General features: G+C 42.0%; 1 protein-coding gene across 1 annotated transcript; it reads right to left on the reverse strand.

Annotated features, from left to right (window-relative positions):
- Positions 1–3,000: 3,000 nt before the first annotated feature.
- Positions 3,001–21,812, reverse strand: LOC131705046 (G-protein coupled receptor 54-like). Its single transcript, XM_059007121.1, has 5 exons — positions 21,086–21,812; positions 16,968–17,092; positions 14,171–14,306; positions 10,169–10,407; positions 3,001–7,481 (listed from the first exon to the last, which is right to left on the reverse strand). The coding sequence occupies exons 1-5, from the start codon at positions 21,468–21,470 to the stop codon at positions 7,119–7,121; spliced, it is 1,248 nt and encodes a 415-aa protein (XP_058863104.1). The 5' UTR covers positions 21,471–21,812; the 3' UTR covers positions 3,001–7,118.
- Between the last annotated feature and the right edge of the window lie 1,319 nt (positions 21,813–23,131).

The following is a 23,131-nucleotide window of genomic DNA, read 5'->3' on the forward strand; positions in this document are numbered from 1 at the left end:
TCAGGCTTTTCAAATCACACTGCAAAGCTTTTTGGTATGTTTTACCTGTCCCAGGTACCTTTCACAACAGGACTACACTTACCAGAATGCAGTTGGGTGTGGCTTGAACAGCTTGAATTGTCCTACACAGCCTCCCTAGTGCATCAGCACACACAACACCGGCGATGCTGACTCCAGTGATCAGGCAAAGTGCAGCCTCCCTAGCGCCTCAGCATGGCAGCCGTCTGCAATGGGCTGGGTGGGGCACTTCTCAGGGGTCTTCTGATGGGCACCTCCCATCTGAAATCAAAGCAATTCACATTACTTTTGAAGATACCAGCGCTTTACACTAATTGCAGCACAGCATGTGCTGTCATTGAATGTTAATAACAGCCTTAGCAGGATATTCAGCTCAATGATGCAGCATTTGAAATGATCAGGGATGGAAATGAGACTCTTACTGCATAGCAGTGTCACCTATTCCAAGTTTTACTACGAGCTTCATTAGCCCCCAGTGTATAGGTAACAAGCTCAGGTGTGTCTTGTTAAACTCACAGTAAAACCAGAAATGGGTCAAACTTATTTCCACCCCTGCGGAATGCACGAGACAAATTACTTTTTAATTAGGGAGGGAGTCACAGTTGAAGGCAGTTAGTAACAGTGGCACTGGAACAATTTTTAAAATGGGGGTGCTGAAAGCCATTGAACAAAACTGTAACCCCTGCCACACCACCAGCACCCCTAGTTCCAGCGCCCCTGTATATGATGGAAGCCACGCTCGGCACCCCCAGCACCCCTAGTTCCAGCGCCCCTGTATATGATGGAAGCCATGCTCCGCACCCCCAGCACCCCTAGTTCCAGCGGCCCAGGTTAGTAAATGATCACAGCAGTTAGTAACTGATCATAGACGTTTCAGAGCTCCCCTTGTTCAGCTATATTATTGAAATTATATTAATCAATCAGGCCTCTGTTACAGAGTGTTATGTGGCTAGAAGGGAGGGACAATTTATTTCAAAGCAAACTCCTGGCTCCTGATCATTTCAATAATAGACTTCATTGAGGGGAGTTCTAAAACCCAGGACTGGGTGCAGCAGCAGGGCTAGTGTGAGTTTCAAGCCATCTGTTACTGTTTAAAATGCATTGAATAAGACACCAAGTTTTAATATTTAATTATTGCAATTTATATCACAATGAGGTACCGTGTCTATAAAAACACAGTCAATTTCGTAATAGCACCATACATTAAATCGATTTACAATGTTCTTTATTTTTTTGAACTGCATTTCATATTAACTTGATTGTTGCAGACATCATTAGAGCGGTACAGTACAGTCAGTACTGAGAGCACAGTATGAATTGTTGTGTGCACTGTTCATTTCTGCAGGATACTCAGCGCAGTGATGCAGTATTTGAAATGATCAGGGATGGAAATGAGACTCCTATTGCAAAGCAGTTTCACCCATTGCAGGTTTTACTACGAGTTTGATTAGCCACAGTGTATAGATAACACATTATCACATTAAACTCATAGTGAAACCAGGAATGGATCAAACCGCTATGCAACGGGAGTCTTATTTCCATCCCTGATAATGATGTTGCAGTGTTTGAATGCATATTGAAAGCTCAGGGCTGTCAGCATGTCATGTGTGTCTTCGTTGGGGAAGACGTTTTTTTTTTACTGATACACCTTCTTCATCTTTTCCACTGTTTAGCTTTGCAAGGTTTTCAAAGGGAGGGGGCTTCTCACCTGCAGCAGTGTGACTAATACAGACCCTCACAGACCCCCCCCCCCCCCCAGGCAGGTCCACACTGTGCCTTCTCCTGCCTTTAGTTTTAATATCATTCTTCTTCTTAGTTTTTTCTCATAATTCAATTGCATTCAAATGATATAGCTGGACCGATATGATATATTTTTCATGGTTATATCTGCAAAACTAAAACCAAAAGCTGATCTGCCTGTAAAGATGGAATGGGGTTGTTTTTTAAAGCACCTCTTCAGTTTGCTATTGGCTGTTTCCTTCTTTGCATCATCTGTGTCTGTCTTCTAGACGCTGCAACACATACCTGCTTCTGTTCTTTGGGAATGCAGAGCGTGTAAAACTGGTGAAGTTAACCTGCCTCAGTGTCTTAGACATCAGATAGACCCATATTTCACTAAAGCTGTTAATTTATTAAATAAACATATGTACCAAAAGTAAAGCATTGTTTTTTTTTTGTGTGTGTTTGTGACAGGACAGCGTCACGGCCAAGCGGTTACCGGCAGGAAGAAGACTCAGAAGCTGGAAAGCTGCAGTTTAAGTCTTAAGTTAAAGTGCATGTTTATTAATCCCACAGGGGGACAAAACCACAATAAACAAACAAATATGGCACGAGGGCCAAAATATAGCGTCAAACACAAAACTTACAAGAGCCAGGCTGAGCTACGGCTTCACTGGCTTTCCTTCTCCAAACACCACCCCCAAACAAAGGGGGGCTTTCCCCTTTTTATAGAGATGGCATTCCCTAATTAGCACCAATTAACTCATTAGAGAATGACCGGTGATGGTTTGCAAGGATAGCATTTAACCCCATCCCTGCCACAGTGTCAATCAGTATTTTAACGTGCTTGAGTGGGTCAAATTATGGGTGAAAACTCTGAATCGATGATGTCAGTGACGATGGACTAACGGAGAGCTGACCAACCTTTTTGGTTTGAAGAGCCAGACTGATGCCTACGGAGTTCCTGGAGAGCTGTAAGGTCAATGAAGGTTAAACATATATTGGGAGCTTCACACACACGCAGGTAGGCAAGATACATAAGACAGGCAGTCATTAGTGAGAGTGAGACAAGCTACCTAAATCCTCTCCTGATGACAGACCATCTCCATACCTGAGCTTTCTCCCAGAACATTAGGTAACTGATTGACATCAGAGTTCTGTTCATAACTAGGTGCTACTTTATTGTGTCTAATGATAATGTTTAAGCTATATGTGTGAAACCTGAATACTGGAATCAATAAAGGAAACTTACTGACACATCAATTGGCATTGCGTGCACTCATTCACAGACATCATTAATTAGTTTATTAGTTTCTTTACAGAGCCATACAATACAAGTACAAGATTACAAATAAAGAAAGACTGCAACATAAAATAAGTTCAGTTTACTAAAAACTAAATGGCACACTGAAGAGCAGCAGAGACATTTTAAAAATCGATGAGGGTTAACCCGGCTGCACTGAGACGCAGCTTCAGTGCGACTGTGATCATGAAAACAGGAGTGATCTTTTGACATTGTGACAGTGTTTGCTTCTACCAAAGACAAGCCCTTGTCTTCTTTCCAAACCATTAAGAGCCTTGAATAAGATACTCCACTTCTGATCCAAGAGTCATATTGTAGAGCTCAGTGAGACACAGAGGGCTCAAAACCATGACGTTTATAAATACACCCACTAGGGGGAGCTGTGACACCATGTACTGAATTCCATAAGTTATAATAAACAGCCAAAAAACATTGTGTATCAGACAAAAATATATATATATACCCATCTGCATGAAAACCTCAGGGTTTGAGAATTTCAATTTTCGGTCAGCAGTCAGTGATATAGAAACAATAGGCACTCGTGTGAAAATATTCAACCACTCTGTGCTTTAATGAAGCATTTTAAACAACTTCTAAAAAGCCTCATGCATGCTCCCATTTGTGTGTACTTGTTCTTTTTCTCAATCTTTAGTTTGCCTATTTGAACAGTTTTTCCAAGATGTTCAGCTCCAGTGGTTTGATTTCATACGCACAACAAATCAAAACTACAGAAGCAATGGGGCGTTCTAATACATGTCTACACTGCTGTATATATATATATATATATATATATATATATATATATATAACATATTCTAATGCTCAAAGCATTCCCATTAAGGGGTGTTAAATGTAAAAATATATACTGTTTATACAGTGTCAGGTTCCTGATTTAATTCATAGCCTTTTTCCTCTACACATTATTAGTGCAGCGTGCATTAATAGCACATTCATTTATCTAAACCCTTCACTTGCTTCTTGTGAGGGCTTATCAGAGTGGTTACCAGCATTCACAACATGTTAACGTTTAGAAGCTTTAACATTTTTCATCTTAAAGTTTAACGTTTAAGAAATCAGAGAGCATCCACCCTACCCCCCTGTTCCCAAGGCAGGTAATGGGACTGGGGAAATTTAAAGGGGCCAACGCCAAGACCACCCAAGTGACCCGCATTCCACGGGTCAGACCCGCACATTGGCATTAAAATCATCAGACCTGCATATAAAACTCATATGTAATGCAATTGTACATACACTCCAGTCATTGATGGGCTCTTAATTCAAGTTGCAAATTATATAATTTTAAATGAAGCAATGTTGTTGTTTCTTTTATTGATTCGAAATGCAGTTTGAATAATTTAGGTTGGATGAATCGTTGTCCGGTCGTTGTCTATACACAGCAGATAGCCTGGAGCAGCATTCCAGCTGCTGAAACTATACACGGCAAGAGCGATGCTGTCCGGTTCACTCTGACGCACTGCAGGGAGTCTTAGCGAGAGAGAGAGCAACATCGCTTTTTATTATATTTATCCAATATAATACAAACGTGTACAAACGTCTAACACTGTAGAAGGTTGAAAAACAGGTTTATTTTAAGGCGGACAGACTTCACATTAAATAGCACTCTGTATGATGATACTGTGGGCCACTAGTCCTGTTCAAGTCAATATACTTTTAGTTTTGTTTCCCTTACAGAAAGTTACAGCAGTGTGGTGTCTGGTAAAAGCACAGCAAAGGATGGCACAGATCAAAAAGCATGGTTAAAACCAGAGGAAGGCGTAGGTTCCCCCAAAACAAGAGCTTGAAGTGATTCGAAAGAGGGGATTTTTCTAGCAAGGGTAGGTACCCTGTTTTCTATTTTTCTATCAGTGCTGACCTCTGGTAAAAATCTGATTAAACACGCAGCCACTGACCACTCGCTGCAAGCAAGCGCCTTAAACACGGTACAAAAGAGCCAGGCCAGTTTGCACAAGCAGTTATAATCCTAAGCCTTCACCTCCAGGGCCGGCACATCACAAGCACATTCTGCAATAAGTGCTGAGAGATCATTGAACATTGAGCGACTTTTTCATATTCAGTGCTACTGAATGATTTTTTTTTGTATCTCATTTTGGAATCTTGTATTTAATCAAACCAGTGGCGTAACTTTGGTTTGAAAAGCAGAGGGGGTAGTTTCTGTAGCTCGGGCATATAGTAATAAAATAAAAAATAAACGATCATTTCATTCAGGGTGTCGTCTTTGCGGTCGTGAACTCCATCTTTGGGGTCTTATTGTCGTCTCGACGACAATGAGATCCCAATGTGTTCAAATAGAAAATATATTGTTATAGTATTGAGACAAGAGACATGGGAAATGGTATCACGACTGAGAAACTTCACAATGAAAAGAAAAAAAAACTTATAGAAACAGTTCTTTACTACCGGGCTCTGCTTTCTCCTCAGCTTGAGATCACCCACAATGCATTGCGTGCCAGCACTGCCTCAGGTGATCGCTGTTTCCCCAGGGCTCTAGTGGAGACTTCTACACTGACTAGTGATGATATGAATAAACGATTGAGAAGTTTTAGTACTGCTGCAATGTGAGGAGATGTATGTATGCTTGTGGTATCACTACAGTTCATGATGTACCCTCTATTTCCACAATGAGACAAGGGGACCTATTTTCAACGGTTTTCTGCAATCTTTAATTAACTCCTGCTTTTTGAAAGAAGAAAAAAGCATGCAAGTTACAAAATGAGAACTGCTGAATGCTTTGGATACCATTGCTTAGTTGTTTGGTTCCAGTTTTGTCAAATTAACAGGAGTTCATTAAAGACTGGAGTAAACGCTTTGAAAATACAGCCCAAAATGTTAGAAAGGCATTTTGTTAAAACAGTTGGAGTTGGTAGGAGTCGGTGAAGTGGAGTTCAGTCAGGGTCAGAGGGACAGATTGAGCTGACAGATAGCTCTGCAGCAGCTGCTCATATCCACTCGCTTCCAGTCTGAACTCTTCCAATTGAATTCTCTACTGATTCAGAGGAGCGCACAACATTACATTCTGTTTTCTCGAGTGTCTCCACCAACAAATACACTTTGGGAAGTGGCTGTCTGTCCAAACAGACGTGACGGATTAAAACCCACAGTGGAATTTTGACAATCAGGAGCCAAGTCAGAGCAGACCTGGTTTCTGTAGACTTTATCAAAGTGTTTTAAGAACAGAAGAACATTTCTGAATGAGAGGAGGCTGACTGATCTCAAAACCATGTGATTCAGGAGCTACAACACGACTAGGCAGCCCATTCTACACCCTCACCACTCTCTGTGTGAAGAGTCTCCTTCAGCAACATGACTAGGTAACCCATTCCATCCCCTCACCACTCTCTGTGTGAAGAAGAGTCTCCTTCAGCAACATGACTATGGGTAGCGTATTCCATCCCCTCCCCACTCTCTGTGTGAAGAAGAGTCTCCTTCAACAACATGACTAGGTAACCCATTCCATCCCCTCACCACTCTCTGTGTGAATAAGAGTCTCCTTCAGCAACATGACTAGGTAACCCATTCCATCCCCTCACCACTCTGTGTGTGTGTGAAGAAGAGTCTCCTTCAGCAACATGACTAGGTAACCCACTCCACACCCTCACCACTCTCTGTGTGAAGAAGTGTCTCCTACCCTCTGTCCTGAGTCCTTCTCCAGCTGTGTCCTCTGGTCCTAGTTTTTGTGCTGTGCTTTTAAAGATGTCAGCCTTCTTAAACCAGGTGACAGACACCGCCCCACCTTATAAATGTTTACCCGGTACATGTGCATTGAAATGTTGTATTTGTGCAGCTTCCTCTGCCTGTCTGCCTGTCTAGTGTCTCTACTGCACTTAGAACAGCTTCCCCTTTCACACCGTAGTATTGAAAACTGAAAAAAGCACAATTAATTGAAATTCAGCAACAGGCGCATGAGTTTTGATGTGGACTCCCCTAAAGTAAATGTGTTGTATCTCATAATGACGGCTAAGAATAATATAGGGGACGTTAGCCTCTCGAGTTGCAGCAGGGTGCAGGATAGGAAAAACAGAAAAAAAGGAAGAAAGAGAGGTGCGTCGTTGCGCTGGGTCTAGGTTCCCTCTGTGTCGAACTTCATGTCGCCGTGGTTACGGGAGCCCGAGGCCAGCGTCCCGTCTCTGATGCGCTGGCGGAACATGAAGGGGAAGGCCTTCTTGAAGGACTTGCGGAAGCTCTCGCCCATGAAGGAGTAGACGATGGGGTTGAGCGCGGAGTTGGCGTAGGACATGCAGTTGGCCCAGGTCTTGATCTTGTAGGTCTCGTAGTTGGCCTGGAAGCCCCTGTAGAAGCCCTGCACCAGCAGGAAGAGCTGGATGGGGCCCCAGCACACGCTGAAGAGCAGCACGATCGCCACCACCATCCGAGTAACACGGGCACGCAGCACCATGGAGCGCTCCGAGAGCTGGGGCACCGGCTGAAAGAGGGGGGGGAGGGGTGGAGGGGAGGGGAAGCAAGCAGGAGAAATGGAGAGGAAGGGGAAATAGGTGGGAGATCAAAAGAGTGGGGAAGAGAGGGGAGATAGAGAGTGGAGAGAAAGGACGGAGGGAGAAAGGTTATGCCTGGTTTCCACTGACAAGAAACAAAAGCAAGCAAAAAAATGTATACAAATATATGATCTTAAAAAGTCCAGTTGTGCTTCTGGGTTTCTAAGCTTGAATGACCGGATTGGTTCTCAAATGTCTTTGCAATGGGAGTCTTATTATTATTATAAAGCTCACAACATGAATGAAAAACCTGGACAGACTCTCAGACTGTTCTGCAATGGGAGTCTTGTTGTTATTATTAAGCTCACAGAATGAATGTAAAACCCAGACTGCTCTGCAATGGGAGGGCATACAGCCCATTGATCTACCAGTGATAAGGTTGTCAATGCGTTCAAGAGGCAAGGAAATGGATTTTAAAGCTGTGGCTAGCACTCTAAATTCATTTGGATTTTAATTTAGCTCAGTGCCCTGCATTGTTTCGCTTGCACACAAGGGTGTCTAAATGGAAATTCTGAAATGGGCAAGCAAAACACAGCTGAGTTCCCAAGTTTCACAAGGACAATATTAAAGTTAAGCAAGCTGCCTGTAAATATGATCTGAGATGAATTCAAACTCAATTTACACTTGGAATCGTGCATCAATGACATCCAATAGGCAGCCCATGACATCCAGTCTGTCTGAGAGGCTAAGCTGGTCCTTGAAAAAAAGATACTTTGATAAATCTTTCATTCGCTGCATAGGTCTGACATGTGCAGTTTTGAAAGAAACACATGCTATCTCCAACATGTGTTCCAAAATATAGGGAAAATAAACTTCACAGTCTGCTTGCCTTGTCTGCCAGGAAGTCTGTAACACTTGGACTCCCTAGGTCATTTCACCTGTTTCTGGGGTCAAAGCATCTTAGTGGCTGCAAAGCATGTCAGTCATTTGAGGAAGCAGCTGATTGGTTACCAACAGGACACATGGCTCTGAAGGGGTGGGGAAAATTTCACTCTCCAGGAGAAATGAGCCAGGAAGTGCAAGATTGTGCCTCTGAAAGCAGGCCCTGCAAACAGAAATGTCTTTAACCTAATGGTGATACTTTGTTTTACAATTAAAATACTGTACATGTTTGCAAAAACTCCACATTTGATACCTAGAGTAAATTTGAAAGCATGGTGTGGGCATGAATGAAAAGATAAGATTCTGCAAACCTTGCAGTCTGGCTTTCCAGGGAATGCAAGACTAGTCCTGTCTCCGTGATGGATGCCCCGGTAATTTCAGATTGTTATCCAACAGAAGATGAATTAGAAGAATTTCCACATTTCTTAAACGCATTGAGGCATTCATTCTGAGATGTAAGCAAGACGGCAAGAATATACATCACGGTTCTCGGGATCACGAATACGAAGGTCAGCGTAACCTACAGACGCAGCGTTTACATAAAGAAGTAAAAGACGTAGAGTAACACTGGTAGCGTTACAAAACTAGTAACAAACAAGGCTCATTTAAAGACACAAAATTATTCCAAAGTGTGTTTTATTTTTCTCTCATAGAATACCTCACTGATTGCATTTTGCTGTAAAGACCTGAATAAATGTGTCTCCTAATGATACAGATTCCAATAGCTGAACAGCATCGTGAAACGTGAGCCACGCATATTAGTAAAGTCGTGTTACAAAACAATCAATCGATCAATCTGTATTTATATAGCACAATCAGCAATGCAGAGTGAAGCACGGGTCTTTTGATGGCCAGAAGTTCTCTTTGTATGGACCTGCCATCGGCATTTGTTCCTGTGTTTTGAATCCTATGTTGTGCGATGTTACTAATTTTAAGGTAATTTTCCCTACTTTGCATCCATGTTTTTAATGTGAGTGCCATCTTTAAACAATGTCTTTTAATATTTACATAACATATCAACTCAAGAAAGTTTAAGAACGAGAGGAGGTCATTCCACCCCTCTAAGCTTGTCCGGTTCCTAGCAGCTGATTGATCTCAAAACGTTGTCAAATCGGGTCTTAAAGGATCCAAGTGTTTCTGCCTCAACAACATGACTAGGTAGCCCATTCCATCCCCTCACCACTCTCCGTGTGATGAAGAGTCTCCTTCCTTCTGGACTGAGTCCCTCCCCAGCTGTGTCCTCTGGTCCTAGTTTTTGTGCTGCGTTTTTAAAGATTTCAGCCAAGTTTCACAACTAATTCTTTGCTCTAATGATTTCAATTCCGTTTTTATACCAGGTGACAGAAGTCTATCTCCTCTCAATATCCATCTCAATGCTCAACATCATACACTGAAGATTTTTAATGACAAAACAAATAACAAAACAGATCCAGAGTAGGAAAGAAGGCCTTGTAGTGTCCATCTAAACACATGAAGACCTTGTAGTGATCAGCCAAACACACGAAGACCTTGAAATGATCATCCAAACACATGAAGACCTTGAAATGATCATCCAAACACATGAAGACCTTGTAGTGATCATCCAAACACATGAAGACCTTGTAGTGATCATCCAAACACATGAAGACTTTGTAGTGATCATCCAAACACATGAAGACCTTGTAGTGATCATCCAAACACATGAAGACCTTGAAATGATCATCACACACATGCACACAATAGCTTTGCAGGCTACCTGGTAGTTGTTGTCGACTGGTTCCACCACGGGTCTCCCCACTCTCTTCAGCATGATTGTGTAGCACACACAGATAGTGATGAGGGGCAGCAGGTACACAGCCAGGAAGGAGTAGAGGATGTAGACTTTCTGCTGGGCCTCTGTGGGGAACTTCTCAATGCAATAGGTGCGCAGGCCATACCAGAGCCCCACCTCGATCCGGTGGTACAAAGCCATGGGCAGAGAAAGGATGCAGGACCCTGCAGGACAGGACAGGACAGGACAGATCACGACAGGACAGTGTTAAGTGCCTCACTTACTGTATGTGGATTGAACCCTATCAATTCACTCGCTACGACAGTTTAGTTCAGTGAGACTTTGTTAACAGCAAGCACAGTACAGAGAAGGTAGCGACCCCAGATATATAAAGTGTAGCAGTCTTCTCACATCAGACTCTAGCGCTGCTCAATTTATACCAACTTGGTTACATCTTTCTTCAGAGCTCCTTCTTCTTTGTAACAGGTCCCCAGATGCACTGTTAACATCTGCACTATTTTCACATTCCAATTCCACTGCTTGCTTCTCGGTTTCCACACATTCTTTGCAAAACAATCCTTCAGCTGGCTCACAGCACATGCACTCGATTCCACTCACGCTGTTATAAGCCATTTCAGTGTGAAGGGTTGTAAGGGTACAGGCAGCCTTCATATATCATACCCAGGTAAGGAATACATTTCCTTATCACCTGCCCACTCTTGCTTATACTTAGACTTATTTTTACGTCACAGAAAATTCTTGTCTTTACCACATCCGAATACAATCTTAAGTTCAAACAAAGTTCACAGACAAAATGATGCTACCATAGCAACTCAGAAAACGACAATCAGTATTTTATATCATAACAACAGGACAACCCTTATAAAAAATGTTAATAGTAAAAGCATAGCAAAGTGTAAGAAAGCACAGTAAAAGCATGGTAAAGCAGAGGCGAGCATTGCAAAGCATAGAGAGGTATGGTAAAGCATAGGGAAGCATTGTGAAGCACAGAGAGGTATGGTAAAGCATAGGGAAGCATTGTAAAGCACAGAGAGGTGTGGTAAAGCATAGGGAAGCATTGTAAAGCACAGAGAGGTGTGGTAAAGCATAGGGAAGCATTGTAAAGCACAGAGAGGTGTGGTAAAGCATAGGGAAGCATTGTAAAGCACAGAGAGGTATGGTAAAGCATTGTAAAGCACAGAGAGGTATGGTAAAGCATAGGGAAGCATTGTGAAGCACAGAGAGGTATGGTAAAGCATAGGGAAGCATTGTAAAGCACAGAGAGGTATGGTAAAGCATAGGGAAGCATTGTAAAACACAGAGAGGTATAGGGAAGCATTGTAAATCACAGAGAGGTATGGTAAAGCATAGGGAAGCATTGTAAAGCACAGAGAGGTATAGGGAAGCATTGTAAATCACAGAGAGGTATGGTAAAGCATAGGGAAGCATTGTAAAACAGAGAGGTATGGTGAAGCATTGTAAAGCACAGAGAGGTATGGTAAAGCATAGGGAAGCATTGTAAAGCACAGAGTGGTATGGTAAAGCACAGGGAAGCATTGTAAAGCACAGAGAGGTATGGTAAAGCATTGTAAAGCGCAGAGAGGTATGGTAAAGCATAGGGAAGCATTGTGAAGCACAGAGAGGTATGGTAAAGCATAGGGAAGCATTGTAAAGCACAGAGAGGTATAGGGAAGCATTGTAAATCACAGAGAGGTATGGTAAAGCATAGGGAAGCATTGTAAAACAGAGAGGTATGGTGAAGCATTGTAAATCACAGAGAGGTATGGTAAAGCGTAGGGAAGCATTGTAAAGCACAGAGAGGTATGGTAAAGCATAGGGAAGCATTGTAAAGCACAGAGAGGCATGGTAAAGCATAGGGAAGCATTGTAAAACAGAGAGGTATGGTGAAGCATAGGGAAGCATTGTAAAGCACAGAGAGGTATGGTAAAGCACAGGGAAGCATTGTAAAGCAGAGAGGTCTGGTAAAGCATAGGGAAGCATTGTAAAGCACAGAGAGGTATGGTAAAGCACAGGGAAGCATTGTAAAGCAGAGAGGTATGGTAAAGCATAGGGAAGCATTGTAAAGCACAGAGAGGTATGGTAAAGCACAGGGAAGCATTGTAAAGCAGAGAGGTATGGTAAAGCATAGGGAAGCATTGTAAAGCACAGAGAGGTATGGTGAAGCATATTGATATGCAAACCTTGGTAAACTAACCCTTATAAAAGTTTTCCATAGTAAAAGCGCAGCAAAGTGTAATAAAGCACAGGGAAACATGTTTTGCTGATTTATATGTAATACAAACCAAACAGCCTAACTGAACCTAAAAGCCATTAAACTGAGAACCTGATGTGATTATAACTTATCAACGCAGGTGTTTTTTCTCAGGTTGTGTCAGCTAGCGAGTCTGCAAGATGTGTTTTAATTGCTTTGGATGTGATCCGCGACCATTCCTCAACGATTCCTTCAGGGAAGCTGGTGCGCAAATCACCACCAATGTGTGATTGCTGGGTGTCTTACCAATAAGACTTTAAAGGGTTAAACTTTTAAACGGTAAACATTTGACAGCACATGTTTGATGTTTAGTCTTGCATTGGTTTGTACATTGTATTGAAGTGTTTCAGCCCTTGCAGTATCTCGGAGCATTGTTATCTAAACACTGTGTGTGAAAAGCAGAGCTCGCTCTCCCCTTTTAATGATAGTTTCAATCAGGACTTCAGTCGATAATGATGTGAAAAAAACTATGCAATGCATTATCATGGAATATGTTTGTGGTACAGTTAAAAAGGTGAAACCCACAGCGCTGGATCCTATTCCCACTTCACTGTTTAAAGAACTATTCCCCAAACATTGCAGTTTTGAATATCGTTAACCGTTCACTTTTATCAGTACTGTTCTGAACTCATTCAACACTGCTGTAGTAAAACCTCTGCTCAAGAAACCCACCTTAGAGCCCAATGTTCTTAACAACTACAGGCTTATTTCCAGTCTGCCATTTCTGTCTAAAGTCTTAGAAAGAGTAGTGGCTGAGCAACACATTTCTGGGAGTTCATAACATTTGAGAAATTTCAGTCTGGGTTCAGGTCTTCTCATAGCAGTGAGACAGCACTTATTCGAGTGGTAAATGATGTGCTGTGATCCTCGGACATGGGCTCACCTTCAGTTCTTATATTACTAGATTGAAGTGCTGCGTTCGACACTATTGATCATTCTGTTTTATGAATTGATCGCTTTAAGAACATGGTGGGATTGTCCGGTAGTGACCTGTCTTGGTTTTGATCCTCTCTCTCAAACAGGCTTCAATTTGTTAAAATTGTGGAGGAGACTTCTTTTCTTGTCAAAGGTTGCATGTGGGCTCGATTGTTGGCCCAATTCTGTTTTCTTTGTGTATGCTACCTTTAGGCAACATTATTCATAGACATGTTCATTTTCATTGGTTCTCTGTCGATACCCAATTATATCTACCTCTCTTTTATAATGTATCTGATATATCTGAAAATGTTTTCCTACCCTTTCTTGCTTATTTTACTGTTTTACTCTTGTATTGTTTGGTTTTTATTAGGCTTCCAGGCCCATAGGGCTGGGAATCCTATTGTTATTGCTGGGATTACTCTTCTTATTATTTTCCTTTCCTCCAGAGTTGCTCAAACTCACCAGATTCGGTAAGATGGGAGATGCTTATGGGAAGATGGAAAATACTAAAATAATTTATGTCGTAGGTCACATGGTTTGGTCGCCATATTGGATTGAAAAAAGAAAATTGCCTAAATATAAAAATCTGTCTTTTGAAAACGTCTTATTGCAGAGTGCTGAAAGTTGGTATAGTTGTTGAGGGATAGTCCAAGATTAACTGGTGTTCGTAAGAAGCTGACAGGTTGTGTGGGATGGCGGCCATGCTGCATACTAAAACAAGTCTACGTTTTCAATTAAAATCAGCATGAAGGTTTGAACATTTAATCTGTTAGAAGCAGATTTACAGCCTCACTTACCGATCCAAATGCCGACACTGACTGCCATGGCAACGCGGGGGGTACGTCGCCGTAGCGACTGGAGCGGGTACAGAGTGGCGTAGCAGCGATCCACACTCATGGCCGTCAGTGTGATGCAGGTGGCCTGAACTGTGACCTACAGCAAGAAAAACAGGAAGAGAAGGATGAGGAATTGTGACAAAGACGGCCGGAGTGCGTGGCGTCAGACCAGATCCAGGAAATAAACAACAGAGACTTGGGGTTTTGGTGAAGCTGAGCGTGTGATCGCGCTCAGCATTTAATAATTAACAGACAGAAAATAAAAAGGTTGTAACACAAAACACAGGGCACGGCACTGGTAGCCAAAATAAACAGACAAACAAAAACAAACACACACTAACAAACAGGGACGAACAAACACGGTATGAAACACTTATTATTATTCTCATTACCTCCTCTCTCTCCCGTTCTTTCGCCCTGAACACCCAACCCCGAGTGAGTGCTACGTGTCTCTATATATACTGTTGTGCTGGGATTCAATTACTAATTAATTATTCACTTGAATCCCAGCACGTGAATTCATTACGTGCAACCCCGTGCTCACATATTATTACATACTTTAAATGCACGTGAAGTGCCTAAATACAATTATACATTTTCAATCACACGTGAAACACAGACCCGTTTATATCCCGTGTACCAATGCCTATACACCAACATTAACACAGCACACGCAACATACACACAAATGCACACAGGGGCGGAGCACATTGCCACAGGAATATATAACTCGAAAGCTTGTATTTACTTACTCTCCTGAGCTTTTCACTAGTCGAAGTACAGTTACACTGCACTGATGAGCCCCAAACAGGGCGAAATACGTATGCAGATACTGTTCTTTGACTTTTAAAATGCTGTGAATGTAGAAGCCTTTTCGTGACTTTCACGCAATTTGATTGGCTCTTGTAATGCTTACATTTGCATATATATATGGCTTGGAAGATGAGCTTTAATATATAATACTGTGTATAACTCTGGCTAATATAAAATGAAATGAATTGTGGGTAGGTACAATGGGTCATATTTTCAAAGCATTTCCTCCATTCTTTAATTAACTCCTACTTTTTGAAAGGAGAGAAAATCATGTTGCTGTTCCAAAATGAAAAACAGAGTGCTGAAGAGGACTTGAAATATATAACTTAGTTGCTTTGGTTCTAGTTTTGCAAAACTAACACGTGTTTTAACGCTTTAAAAACATAGGAGCTAATTAAAGACTCAATTAAACCCTTTGAATATATGGCCCAAAGGCTCGTCCTGCTCTTTTGACTGAGGGTTGATCACCAAAAAGTGTTCACGAGAAGACGGTCTTGTTCACAGACTGGGTACAACTTCAAACCCCTGGCAGTACAGAACCAGAAACATAAGTCATACTGCGTCTAGACTGGTACTCAATTGTAAAGGTGAGGGAAGGACATATTTTCCTGCTTTGAAATCAACACGCTAATAAAAGGATTTTTTTTTTATACCTGCTGATAAATACTTCTTAAAGGCAATTCCAAGTGCGAGTGTGAATATCAGTCACTTCTAGTCATTAAGCCTTTTGCACTTGTTAAAACTTTCAGCAGTGGCTGGTTAATACCGGCATGGGGAATATTTCATAGTCTCTAGAACAGATGCAGAAATAGCCACTGGCATATGTCTCTGGTATCCAGTTCCATTCCATTGCTGTACTGAATACTGATGCAGACAGACCCCTCCAGTGGTTTCCAAACTGAAATTTTCCAATACTGGTTAGTTTGAGCCCGTCAGACAAAAGCTTTTCTGGAAGACTGATTGAATCGTGCTTGTACGTGGCAGGTGTGATTGCCCTGCCGTAAGGAAATGTCTCAAGCATTGTCTTTCCAAGCCTGAAGCAAAGAAAAGCATGACACAGTTTGAAACAGAAGGGGCATCAATTGATCTCAACAGTGGATTTTCCACATTGAAGCAGAAATGAATACACCAAAGAGACTCCTGTGCACTTAAGAACATAAGAAAGTTTACAAATGAGAGGAGGCCATTCAGCCCATCTTGCTCGTTTGGTTGTTAGTAGCGTATTGTTCCCAGAATCTCATCAAGCAGCTTCTTGAAGGATCCCAGGGTGTCAGCTTCAACAACATTACTGGGGAGTTGGTTCCAGACCCTCACAATTCTCTGTGTAAAAAAGTGCCTCCTATTTTCTATTCTGAATGCCGCTTTATCTAATCTCCATTTGTGACCCCTGGTCCTTGTTTCTTTCTTCAGGTAGAAAAAGTCCCCTGGGTCGACATTGTCAATACCTTGATGAAACACAGAACATGCCTTACTCTAGAAATACTCAAATTCAATGACAAACACCATAGATCTTTTTTCCATGTGTCTGTGCTGTTTGTGCAAGGCGAGGTGCGAGTTGAGCAGGCTGATTCCAAAGGCCAGCTAGATTAGTTGTGCTTTTAATGGCACACCCTGGTCTTAAAAAATATGACATGGAACATGTATCTACATTTTAGAGAGTATTCGAACACAGAAACCCAGCATGAAATGGGTCTGCTCTTCTCCTATAAACGTTTCCATAGTAAAAGCATAGCAAAGTGTACTAAAGCATAGTGAAAGCATGGTAAAGCCCCTAGAGGTATTGTATACCTATTAAAAAAAACATGGCAAACCAGGGCAAACTATGGTAAAAGCATGCAAGATTACCATGCAAGTTTACTGTGGTAAGATGCTCTGAGGGCGGTTGTGCAGGAAGCTGTGTAAATTGCCCTTGGCTCTGCAGCGGCCAGAGCTTTGGAAGCAGTACCTGCTGTAAGTAGTTGACAAACTTGCACATGAACTCCCCGAAGATCCAGCTGGGCAGCGGGTAGAGGGTGGCGGTGAAGGGGACGCAGCACACTAGGAAGAGGATGTCAGTCGTGGCCAGGTTACCTGAGAGGAAAACAGACTGCAGCTCAACTAGAAAAGCACAAACGCCTTTGCATTACAACATTGATCCATCTGCATTTGTAGCATTATATATACAGTGCCGTGAAAAAGTATTTGCCCCCTGTCTGATTTTCTGCATTTTTGTATTTGTTCAGATTTTTTTGTGGGTTGTAGTAGTATATAGAGGGAGTCTGAGAGAAAAAATGACACCAAAGTTTGGTGCTTCTTTCATTTGTTTGGTGTGCAAGGTAATCAAACATGCAATCCTCAGGTGTGAAAGTTATCCCCCCCCCCCTAGTTAACTCAACCCAATTAAAGGGATAATTAGGGTCAGCTGTTTGAGTACTTTAGTTAACAACCAGGCCTGATTTGGGCCAGCCTTGCCCAATATAAATCTGACTAACTTTGGCCCTTACTATCAGAGTGAAGTTGTCAGCACACAGGTTCTAGAGGCACATCATGCCACGAACAAAAGAAATTCCTGAAGACCTCCGGAAAAAAGTTGTTGATGCCTATCAGTCTGGAAAGGGTTACAAAGCCATTTCTAAGGCTCTGGGGCTCCACCGAACCACAATCAGAGTCATATTGTCCAAATGGAGAAAGCAAGGCGTAAAATTGTCCGGGATCTCAAATATCTTTCATTTTATGTTTTCAGGGGAGAGAGACAGAGCTACGATTAAAGAACTTGTTTGACCCGCCTACCTGAGTAGAGTCACTCACTCACTCACTCACTCACTCACTCACTCACTCACTCACCTCATTCCTAAAAACTACACAGGAAGTCCGGTTTCAGAAAATAGGCATGTGTTTATTTATTTATTTTTTTTGGCAACATGACGATATAAAATATTTAATGAGATACAAAAGACTAATTTATTTTAAACCAGTTATTAAAATCTAGATATGCAGGCCTACGTACACTCTCAGTCACTGCTTGTCATAAACACTGTCAAACACGAATCAGCGAATCATTCACGTTCCACCCAGTAACTGCATCCATCTCTCTGATTGGACAGTTTAATACCACCGCTTATTATTATTATTATTATTATTATTATTATTATTATTATTATTATTATTATTATTATTGGTTACTATTGCGTTATTAATAATACTGTTCTTTTTATACACAAGTGTCACTGGGGTTTCTCATGTTCATTTTTGTTCCACTGTTGCGGGTAATATTGTTCCGAAGTGTGACGTAGGTTTTATTTACTGTATATCGATTCCTATCGGGCTGTTGTCGATGGTACACGATGGTGTGTCAATGGCGTTTCTCATGTTAATTCCTTATTCTGAAGCTCTGCCTGTCACTCAGAACAGGAATGAATGAACAGAGGGAGTGATTCAGACAATGCCTGAGAAGCAGCGGGCAGACCGCGGGTTGCCCGGGCAAAGGCTGAAATAAGTTATTTTAATTTTTATTTCTGGCTTTACACGCACACGCACACGCACACGCACACGCACACACATATAGATAGATAGATAGATAGATAGATAGATAGATAGATAGATAGATAGATAGATAGATAGATAGATAGAAGAAAATCAATTCATATTATAAAATGAAAACACACTATTTTAATAATTAGCCACAACGTTTTGGCTTTCACCTTCTTCACATAGCATGATAGAAATAACTAGGTAGATTAATGTTGTTGTTTGAGTTTGATAGTTTGAGTTTATATACTGTATATTTCACAGGGTCAAAACACAGTTTAAATATTTATTGTGAAGGACAAGTGCCCTCACAATCTCTTATCCTTTTACATTCACCACAGACATAGCCTAATGTACACAAACATAATAATCATTGATTTCTGTGTATTATACATTTCCATAGTGTGCTTGTCCTGCGCTCTATATTACCGGAAGCCTTGTATACAGTCCACTTAGTTTACATGCCTCTAATAGTTTTAGCCATAGCTTCCTCCAGAACCTGACTTCCGCCAGCCAAATAGGAAGGCTCTGACACCTACTTACAGCAATGGGAGGTTATATAGAGAAGCTCTGTTGAAGCTCAGGAACATAATATGTAAATATTAAAACTCACACGGGCCCCTTTAAAACATGGACTGCCCTATAAACGTTTCCCACAGTAAAAGCACAACAAAGTGTTATAAAGCATAGCGAAAGCAGGTAAAGGTAAGCATTGAGGTATGGTAACGCATATTCAAAAAAGCATGGCGACCCATGGTAAACTATAGTAAGTGCCGAGCAGAACCATGCGGAAACTGCAGAATTACTTTGCAAATGTACCATGATAAACTTTTATAAGCGAAAAACGTAAGGAACGGTGCATTCGTGTTCATAAATGTGTATAAAGAGGGTTTACACCCCTCCCTCCCTACTGTCTAAATTGAAGTGTCGTTCCACCTCCGCGGTTTAAACCTGCCTATAACAAAAGGCACGGCCCGCTGTTCAGTGAAACACAAACTCATGATTTCAGACATGTCCTTAACATCATGACAACTGAATCTTTTTTAGAGTGAGTCTTACTTAAGTTGTTAATCTTGACTTTAATCTTATTGACGTTCTGCCACTCGTCTGGTTTGCTCGGCGCAGTAACTGTGTCTCTTCCGAGCACGCTGCTAACAATACCATTTTCAGCACCAAGGATAGCTCTTTATCGTGCAGCGCCTTTCAGCTTCTCTTTGCTTTACTCGGTTCAAATTGTTCCAATAATTTAGGAATATACTTTAATCATGGATTTTACTCGAAATACATTAATTTCTACCCATATATATTCAGCGCAGTGTTTACGACATAAAAACATAACCTAACATGTTTACTGTACGAGAAAACAAAAGTGCCGTTTCAACTCATCACGTGGGTATTTTACCTGTGCATATTTTACCTGTTTACAACAAATGTGCTGCTTTCTTTTTTTTAACCCCTTAATGTAGAGTCCTGCATAGTGTCCCCGAGTGTATCCGCGGGTGATCCGCAAAAGCGAGCCAAGTTCTGGTCGGAATGTTAACTTTTTAGCGGTTTGTGGTTCGGATGCGTGTCAAAAAATTGAATTTTCGGGTGAGGCTCGGGTCTCAATTTGAATCACCAAAAACGTGTTGTGTCCTTTCAGCGTATTCGTCTGTAACTCTTTCCCAAATAACGCATTAGAAGGTAAATGTACCGGTATTTCCTGCACTACAGGAGGAGGTGTAGGGAGGAGTCAGCTGACTAAGCAGTGGTCATGGTTTGTATTAAGGCTTGTTTGATACGTCGCAAGCTTCTTTAATCACGTCTGCTTGGTGATATTAAAAATGCCTGTGGACGAGGTGAAACAAAGGATAGCGCAGGGTTTATATCATGTAGTGAATAATAGTCAGAGAGGTAAATCTTTTGGAATTATTTTGGAATTATGAAAATATGAACATGTGACTGGATTCGTTGCTTGTAAAACCTGTGATTATGTTTTTGTGAACGACAGCCACAAAACTGGCACACTGTGAAAGCACAGGTGTAGCTCCCATTCAACTGGTGGCACGATAAGAAGAGACAGGTGTTTTATAGTAAAGTGAGCAGAGATAGTTAATATGTTACTTTGTTAAAATATATCCAGACCACTAGAGAAAGCTACCACTCTGTATAGCCTGTTGTATAAACTCAGTCTGTGGAGAATGGTAGAGATATCTGTGTGTGAATGTGAGCGTGTGAGTGTCAGTCGACGCAAGCAGTAAGTAAAAGACAAACACATGCGGGTTCGGGTCGGGCTGCAGGTCTTATTAAAGCGGGTCGGGACGCGGGTAAGGACGGTGCTGCAGCGGGTTGCGGGTTCGGGTCGGGTCAAGGATCACGAGCAAACTGACTGTTTAGATGACCAGATCCAATCTGTCAGTACATTGTAAACCGTGTTTCGCGCACCTCATGCTTTACCATGCTTTCACTATGCTATATTACACTGCTAAGGTTTTAACGTGGGCAGCCTTTATAAGGGTATTACAATAAGCGAGGCGCAAGTGAAGACAAAGACGTTGAGAGACGCGGCTCACTCACCGATATAGAAGTTGGTTGCAGTCCTCATTTGCTTGTGTTTCGTGATGACGTAGATGACCAAAGAGTTCCCCACCAGTCCTACCAGCATGATGAGGGCGAAAAACAACGGCACGAGCCAGGCGTCGGTCAAGAACGGCGGCGTCTCCTCGTCCGTGATGTTATAGATCCACAGTTTGGTCCCGAGACCTTGATTACTAATCGGAGTGGTATGGGACTCGGAATAGGGACCGATATCGGCGCCGGAAGCCAACCACAGACCACTGGGGCTCACGTCCATCCCACTGCCCACCTCTTGGGTCCAGACCTCGGCTCCCATTCTGCTGCTGAAGTCGGTATCGGCTATCGGTGAAGTCGTCAAGTCCATTCTAGAAGTCGTCAAGTCCATTCTAGAAGCGAGACATCATGTTATTGAACTAGGTATTCATTCACTGATAATAATTCAGCACAGTATAATGGGACATCATTTAATATATTTGCAGGAGGTTTTGAAATTAGGCAACCGATTTCAGAAATCCATGCAACGTTTTCTTTAGCTTCAATAGAGAGCTGCGGGCGGCGCTTGATTGTTGACGGCTCTTAAAACCTTCTGAAATCAAGATGTTTGACAGATGCATGGACTGTGCGCTCCCGCTCCCATGCTCATTACAAACACACACCTCCACTGTGCCCGCTCACTCGCTGGGGCTCCCTGCGTTATCTGCTGGTCTTCTCTGAAGTCTGCGACCGTTCCACGAAAGAATCCCGTTGAAATAGCTGTTCTGCAGAAGGACGGAGTCCCTGATTGGTCGGGTACTTTAATGAATTCCAAAGGGGGTGGCGACATGGACAGCAACTTTTTTTTCGACTGGGGGCCAGTAAGGACAGTGTGTGTGTGTGTGTGTGTGTGTGTGTGGTGTGTGTGTGTTGGTGTATCACATACTGTACCCCCTACTGACAGTGTTAAGGTATTTTACATTTTTTGTCCAGATTCTCCATTACTCTTTCTTACACGCTGTAAGATGTCAGCACCTGTCTGACAGAAAGGTAGTAAGAGAGATCTGATCTATAACACGTGCCTTTCAGTGCGTCATGCGCTCTCTGAGTGTGCAAACGATGGGGATGATTGAAATTATCCAGCTTATCATCAGCAAGGATATCTAGCACTTGGACTTTTTAAAATCCAACCTAGACGAGGGTACAGCACAGGGGAGCAGGGTACAGCACAGGGGAGCAGGGTACAGTACAGGGTAGCAGGGTACAGCACAGGGGAGCAGGGTGCAGCACAGGGGAGCAGGGTGCAGCACAGGGGAGCAGGGTACAGTACAGGGTAGCAGGGTACAGCACAGGGGAGCAGGGTACAGAACGGGGGAGCAGGGTACCCACAGGGGATCAAGGTCCAGCACAGAGGAGCAGTTTCAGTCGCTCACATGTGAATGATTGGAGAGCCTACCAATCAAACTGCTGTTTAGGCCGTGCGCAGTACTGATGTAGAATGCGTGCAGCAAGCGTCAGGTTGCACGTGTGCGCTGGAGTTTACCTTCTCGTTGTGGTTAAGAAGTGGACGATTACACCAGGTGATTGAACACGGGTCTAAAAGAAGTCGCTACGTTTTTTCTTAACTACCTACTTACATATATAATTAAATATAACAGTTATACTATTAAATATCACACAAGCAATGCTTGTTTTCATTCATGTAAAACATGGGTTAAAATTCACAGAATCACACATAGGTTTACCAGACGTCCCGAGAAAGTTGCGATTGGCTCCATTTTCAGCCCTTATTTTTTGTCCCGTAGGTTTTGCTATTTTGTATTCACATTTGTTTAAAAGTACAAAACTCTAGCAGTGTGCTCAGTTAACAGCAGAATAATTTATTACATTGTGGTAGCTCCTTTCAGAAATAAAATTAACAATCTTATGGATTTTTGTTTAATAATTCTGATTATGTGTTTATTAATACATATAATATTAATTCATAAATATATGGAAAACTACAAAACGCTATGTAATTCAATATTTGAACGTAACATTATTAAGCAGGTTTCATTCGACTTTATGATGAAA

The sequence above is a fragment of the Acipenser ruthenus genome, chromosome 34 (genome assembly GCF_902713425.1).
Source record: "Acipenser ruthenus chromosome 34, fAciRut3.2 maternal haplotype, whole genome shotgun sequence".
Taxonomy (NCBI): Eukaryota; Metazoa; Chordata; class Actinopteri; order Acipenseriformes; family Acipenseridae; genus Acipenser; species Acipenser ruthenus.

Coding starts and splice junctions, on each gene's coding strand:
- LOC131705046 (XM_059007121.1), bottom strand. CDS start 21,470: ATGGACTTGACGACTTCTAGAATGGACTTGACGACTTCACCGATAGCC. Junction 17,093..21,085: donor TGCAACCAACTTCTATATCG/GTGAGTGAGCCG, acceptor TTTTCCTCTCAG/GTAACCTGGCCACGACTGAC. Junction 14,307..16,967: donor TTGTCAACTACTTACAGCAG/GTACTGCTTCCA, acceptor TTCTTGCTGTAG/GTCACAGTTCAGGCCACCTG.